At 55.8% G+C, this 6,974-nt stretch overlaps 1 protein-coding gene across 1 annotated transcript; it reads right to left on the reverse strand.

The window, feature by feature from the left end:
- Positions 1–3,917: 3,917 nt before the first annotated feature.
- CFAP184 (cilia and flagella associated protein 184) lies at positions 3,918–6,889 on the reverse strand (the record flags this gene model as incomplete). The annotated part of the gene is given in 1 exon segment (XM_045182689.2): positions 3,918–6,889. A coding segment is annotated over 1 exon segment (1,725 nt). The 3' UTR covers positions 3,918–5,130.
- Between the last annotated feature and the right edge of the window lie 85 nt (positions 6,890–6,974).

Genomic DNA, 6,974 nt, shown 5'->3' on the forward strand with positions numbered 1-6,974 from the left:
GACTGGCTGCCCCTCTCCAGCTTGGCTCTGCCCCCAGCTGCAGCCCCTTCTCCCCCACTCCCATGTGTCTGCCACTCCCCTGCACCCCCCTCTGAGTCTGCTGCCTTATCCCATAGGCTCTCACCCACTCAGTGCCTGCTGCTGGGCCCTTCCCATGTCCCTGAGAAACCTGGTCAGCCAGTTGCTGCTGGCCAGCTCCCCCACCTGTCAGCAGGGGCCCTGGGCCAGCGGGGGCCTGGGTTCTCCTCGGTGCAGCGGAGGTGAGTGATACGGCCCCACTTGGGGTGGCTGGCGTGGTCCTTGGGGTCCCCAGGCAGCTGTGCCTGTCCAGCCAGCTACTCGGGCAGAAAACAGGAGGCTCAGAGGGGGTCCCTGTCAGGGCTGCTTTCCCTCCATGGCTGTCACAGGTGCTGCCACCCCTCCTGTTCACCCCTCACGTCACCCTGAGCCTGGGGAATGGTACCCCCGCGCCACACCTCCCTGCCTATCCTCCTTGGAGATGCAGCAGCTCAGAGGCGTGTGCTTCTGTGTCTTCGGTCCCCAAGTGGCGCTCAGACAGCCCTGCCTCTTCCCCAGGGAACTGCTTTGCCTCCCTGGCCACTGGTCCTGGCCCCATTCTCCACAGGCTGTGAGTGAGGAGGAGTGGTCAGCTGGGACAATCATACCACTGGCTGCTGCACCCACCCACGCCAGGCTCTGGCTCAAGTGCTCAGAATGACCTCATTTATCTCCACAGCCACTCTGTCATTGTTCCCGTTCAAAGGCGTGACGTCAAGAAGTGATCTGCTGGGGCTCCTACAGCTAGTGAGTGGAGCCTGGGGCTCGGGCTCAGCCTGGGGCTGCCACGCCCCCTCATGGAAGTGCCTGCCCCAAAGAGCCTGCTGGCTTCCAGGCCTCCGGCCGACCTCCACTCCGGGCGCAGGGTGTGGGGCTAGGCCTGGAGGCACGGGATCTCCTTGGACCCTGAGTGTGAGGCCCCATGAGCGGGGAAGCAGGCCACGCCTTCCCGATGGCCAGTGCGGCCGGCGGACCTCGGGGAAGCACACGAGCAGTGGGGGTGGGGGTGGAAGTTGACCAGTGTTTCCCTAAGCGGACCTGGGCGGGTGGAGGCTGCTGCCGGTCCAGAACCGCCACCCAGAGTGTGGCGCCTGCCAAGAAGGCAAGAGGGGGAATGCGATGCTGTGCCAGCGAGATGGGCGGAGTGGCAAGGTGACACCAAGCTGGATGTAGAGATGGGCTGCTGGTCACCAGGTGAACCAGAGGAAGAGTCCCTCCGGGTGGCCCAGCAGCTGGAAGCCTTAGCACCAAAGCACGTCCTCAGAGGGGCCCGCACGAAGCTCCAAGCACTGCCTGCCCCCTCTTCCCGCCTCCTCCCCCATTCCCCGGGAACTCGGCCATGACTTCCAGTCCCCAGGGATTTCTGAGAGGTTCACCTCGCTGTTGGGCTGGGGTTTGCTCCCGCTCCTTCGGGAGCGCCGTAGCCGCCGGCAGTCAGCTTGCTCTAGGACAGGGCCATGGCAGGCCATGCCAAGGCCCCATCTCCCCAGGATGCCCGAGCCCTTCAGGGTCCCCTGTGCACGGAGAGGCGGTGGCCTTTGCCCTGAACAACACAGCAAAGCAAGCTGTCCCCAACTGATGCCAGAGTCTCAACAGTCTTTCTTAAACTGCTCTAATCAGAAACCTATGTTTAAGACACAGGTTAGCTAAAGGTTAGGAACAGGAGAACTTAGGCTCTAGGCCCTGTGTTCCTTTTCTGTGACCAAGGTTGAAAAGGGTACCCGGCACCTGCCCACTGATTTGAGGATTAAGATAATCGGCTGAACTAACTGTGCCATTAGAAGCAGCAAATTGCCGTGGACAGTGAGACCCACTCTCCTGGCACGTGAACTTTCACTATCTTTCCCTCTCGGTGGACTTACGAGCTTTAACAAGTCGGAGTCCCCCCTGCCCCACGCTCCAACGTTCATTGTATAAAATTTATAATTACAGAAACGCACAAAATAAAAATCATAATCTTACCACCAAGAAAAGAGACACTTTTCCATATTCTGACCTTTCCCCCTTTTCCCAGGGAGTGCATGGCGGCCTAGAGCATTGTGGCGTCTGTCCCAGGCACCGTCGGAGTCCAGGCCTGCCGATTCCGGCGCCTTTGCTCCCCAGCGCTGCCCTGCCTTCTCCTAGTTAGTGCTCATTTGCCTTTAGCGTCTGGGTGGAACATTAGAGGTCTTCAGCGACTGAAATATCGGGCAGGGTGTAAATTCACCTGTTAAAACGTGCACGCATTCAGTCACTGGCTGTTTACATACAACTAGAGGACCCTTTGAAAGGACTGCTGCGTGGCACGTAGGAGCCGGGCTTCTGACGCATCCTCCCCCCTGGGCAACGTTGCCCGGAGTCCTTGCTGTCATAGCGTCGGTGTGACCTGCCACCCTGACATAGCACTTTCTGAAAGTTTAAAACATTAAAATGCACACCAAACTGGGGTGTATTAACTTTGGCCTTACTCTGTGGACAGGCATCCACGACCCATGGCAAAGTCTAAATTAGGGCTGCCGATGAACTTACATAGTTTAAAAGTCCCAAATGTGGTAAGTTGCCAAAAAACGATTCTCGTGAACTGATGAAAAAGTGTCTTTTTTGGCTGTCCTGCCAGTGCTGCCAGGAACCACGTGCGGTGACACAGAAGGGGACACTTGCACTCAGGCCGGTTTCCAAAAGTCCAGTTTCATGTAACAGCCCACCCGAGTCTTACTGTAGCGCCGTGCCTCAGGCCCTGTGCTTTTGGACAAGGAGAAGGAAAAACTTCTCACCCTTGACATGGGCACTCATAAAAAGGAGCTTCGTCTTAGGGCTTTCTAACACCCTGGGAAAGACGTCTCTGCAGCTGTGGGGCGGTCCTTCGGTGACAGGCGTGCCTCCCTGTCGTCTCCCTCACTGGTGTGAGTTCTTGAGGAACCCTCCTTCCACCTGTCGTTGTTTTGGGCTCCGATGTGGTAACAATCAGGCCCGACACATGTCGCAGTCACCCAGGTAACACTTATTTTGGGGGAATGAGCCTGGCGTTGGTAATGTGTTCAGCACATATATTGAGAACCAATGATATGCTAGGCACTGTGCTGGCTACTACGGGGGATGATAAGCCCAAAGGCCTTGCCTTCTGGGCCCTTGGCCTCCCCGGGGCACAGAGAGCTAAGCAGACAGTCAAAGGCAATATGTCAAAGGCTGGCGTGGGGCTAACTGCAGCCTTTCCGTGAGACGGGGAGAGGATGCTTTTGGGTTCCTCCGGGCAGCCTGCCTGAAACAGTGACTGTGTTGCTGTTTCATGATTGACCTCTCCTGTAATCTAATTAGAAAGAAACTCATTATGAAGTAATTAAGATTATCTTCCAACCAGAACACTGTAGCGTGCAATAACAGGATTTGAGATGGCAGCCATGGTAGCTCCGCCCCTTGAAGCCAGGCAGCCTCTTCACTTTCTCCGATATCTTCCTGCTGTGAAGAGACCCGCTTGCTGCTGGGGTGGGGCCATGAGGGCATGCTTGGTCTGACCCAAAAAACTGCCAGTGGCTCAGAGTCGGCTGAAGATGCCTCTTCTCCCTTGCGGGAACCACAGGGAGAGAGACCTACAGAAGCCGCTGGCCCGGGGAAGGCGCCAGGCACATTTCTAGTTCCGCTTTGAAGTCTCCCCAACCACGGAACCCAGCGTTGCTTTTCCTTTGAGGCTCAAAGAGAACAATGTTCTGTTTGAAGTGACTTCCTACTTCACTTTGGCCTCCATGAACAGGCAGAGAAAAAACAAGAAAACGTCGAGGATAAGGAGCCTGCAAGTCGGGAGTCAAAGCTGTTTACTCCCCTCAAGGTGACGGTGGTGTGCTTGGAGAAGCACATGACAAAAAGTGTATTCAAGGTGTGGAATGTAAGAAGGAATTTTCATCAACCTTTATTGGCAGGAAAGCGAAAACAATGTGGAGAACAAAATCACCCACGGGCTATTGTGACATCCTGGCAACAGCAGAGCCACCTGCCTGGGGCGGGGCTTCTGCCGTTCCTGCAATTTCTATTTGGCACCAAAGGGGAGATGGGATCAGACCGTCTTTCTTGTGATCCACTTAAGCTCAGGGATAGGAGAATACTTTCAACCCCAAATCTGCAAACCTCAAAATTTAACCTAGGGTTAGGGAGAGATGAAGCCAAGCCTCTAGCTCCGAAAGCACCAAAGAAAACTGAAAACGTCAACCAGTGACTCTGAAGTGAGAAGGTAGAGCTGTCAGGCGTTTCTCACATTAACACAGGAGTGGCAGGCATTCTAATGTTCGATACAGAGTCACGTCACGTGCACAGTGAGGTCCTGTCACCCTGCTGAAAACAAAAGGCTCAAGGATGGCAGTCACCAGTCCAGATATTTGGCACCTGGCAACACACAGCCATTGTTATTTCCACTAGAAAACAAACTGCCATTTATTGCTACAGATCCAAGCATTCCTTCAGAGGATCCAAGAAAACGCTGCACGAGACTCAGCGGGCCAGAAACAAACATCAGTGGTTAAGCAGATGGAGCCTCCTTTCACTGAAAAAAGGGGAGCTGGAGGGGACCAGCTCCTTTCCTGCTTAGCATTCCCCTGTTTGCTGGCTACTTTTTATTACCCCAGAAGCTGGGCTACTCACATGCAAAACAACTTTAGGTTAGTCTAAGGGAATTAGCGACTTTGAATTGGGACTAACACAGGCTAAAGTTTAATAAATTCAAAGGGATTTAATAGCACAGAAATTTGGGGGATACCCTAAACATTGGTGGAACCCTCCTACCGATGGAAGAGGAACCGATCTCAGTATCAGGTTATTGAAATTATGGAATTGCGCAGATATAAAAAGGCTTTTGGCAGTTTTTTTTGTGAGAAGTCAAGTGCATTATCTCTTGTTTGTTTCTGTGGACCAATTTTACTTCACTCCATGTAAAACTGACTGCTAACAGTTTTGTGCTCAGCCCTCACTGGGAAGCTGACAGTGTATGAGATAAATACAAAATGTAGTTCCATCCTAAATATCATAGGCCTTACAGAAGGGCAAAGAGCGGAGAATGAAAGTTAATGAAGGGTAGTGCTTGCTGAGGTTGAAGCTGGTCTGCTGCCATCAGGAAGGGAGGAAGGCCTTGGCTTCCCGGATCTTCCGCTTCATGCCTCTGCAGGACAGAGTGAGCCCGGCGTGGTGGCGCTTCAGGGATTCTAGGCGCTCCTTGAGCAATTCAGTCTTGCCCACTTTCTCTTCCATGTCCCGAAGTAGTGACTCCTTGCCCAGAAGCCCACACTTCTGATTCAGCTTGACGTTGTCAATCCGCAGACTGTCTCGAGCTTGCTTAGTCTTGGTCAGGATGTCCCTCCTTAGGGCTACCTGACTGTCAACTTCCAAAAGCTGTGAGTTTTTGCATGCATTTTCGATATCCACAAAGTGTAACATTTCTTTCACATGGGTAATTATTCGCACGTTGTTGTTCACTTTGTTGTGTAGCTTCAGAAGCTCCTCATTTCTCTCCTCAACTTTCTCATTGAAGGTCTGGTTCTCAATCTTAAGCTGTTCAAAATCAATGAGGAGCAGGCCCTCCGTGGTGTCCTCCTGCGCCCTCATCCTGGTTTCAAAATGCACCAGGCTCTGTTTCAGCTGTACATTCTCTAGCCTCACGGCGCTCATCTCCTTCTCCTTCTTCTCCTCCAGTGCCTGGAGCTGCTCCACCTCTCGCAGAGCGGCCTGGCGACCACCCCTCATCCGACAGCTGCCCATGGCCTGCATCACCACCTGCTTCTTGAGTGCCTGGAATCTTCGCCATTCCTTCTCCACCCTGGAGAGGTTCTCCTTGCACTGCTGCTTCAGCTGGCCTAGCTCCTGGTGATACCAGGCCAGGTCGTCGGCCCGCTGCTTCCTGAGCTCCTCCAGCACGGCCAGATAGCTGATGTAGGCGTGCTCCTTCTCGGGGGCCTCGGGCTCCGGGCCCATTTCGGGCACTTCAGCCGCATCCAGGCCCTTCTTTTTGCGCAGCGCCTGGCAGATCTTGTGCTGCAGGTACGTGTTGTAGCGCTGGTAGTGGCTCCGCTCTACCATCAGGGAGCGGTACTGGTCCAGGAGCTCAGAGCGCAGCTGCTGCTCCTGCAGCCTCTGCACCTCCTCCGTCCATTCCGAGTCCTCGTACCTGGATTCCTCGTCCAGACCTTTCTGCCAGAAATCGCTTTTCGTACCGCTTCCTTCCAAACTCTTCCTTTTGCTCTCTTCGTACTCTGCTTCCTCTTCCTCCGGTCCCTTCCGCTCAGCCTCTCGGACTAGCGCAGCCTCCTCCTGGCTGGCTGTGGACAGCCGCAGAGAGACGCGCAACGCGGCTTTCTTCCTCCTTGCCTCCTCCGATGCCTCCTCTTCCTTCTCCTCCTCTTCCTCGCCCTCCTGCGCCTCCTCCCTCTCCTCCTTCTCCGGTTCCTCCGGCCCACCTGCGGTCCCCGGCTCGGCTGGCTGCTCTGGCTCGGCCTCGGCCGGCTCCTCCCGCTCTCCGGATCCCTCCTCGCCCTCAGCCTCGGTGGTCGCCGGCCCTTCCCGGAGCTCGGCGAGCTCGGCAGGCTCGTCCGACTCGGTTGGCGCGGGGAGCTCGGTGGGCTCAGCGGGCTCAGCCGGCTCGGGGGGCTCAGCTGTCTCGAGGGGCTGGGCCGCGGCGACACCTCCCTCCGAAGTCTCTACGGCTTCCGGCTCCGGCTCCGCGGGCTCGGCGGGGGACTGGGGGCCAGAGCTGGCCTTGATTCCGGACAGCCGCGAGGCTAGGCTCACCACATCTCCGTCTTCCGGCTCAGGGGCCGCAGTGGGCTCGGAGGAGTCGTCCATCTCTCACTAGCTCTGCTAGCGCCGCTGAACCCCGTGGCCAGTTGTTGGGTTTCCAGGGGCAACCAGCAGCGCTCACGGTGGGCTCGGCGATTGGCCAGACGTCAGTCCGACACCCTGCC

This window comes from Desmodus rotundus, chromosome 4, assembly GCF_022682495.2.
Source record: "Desmodus rotundus isolate HL8 chromosome 4, HLdesRot8A.1, whole genome shotgun sequence".
NCBI classification, from domain to species: Eukaryota; Metazoa; Chordata; class Mammalia; order Chiroptera; family Phyllostomidae; genus Desmodus; species Desmodus rotundus.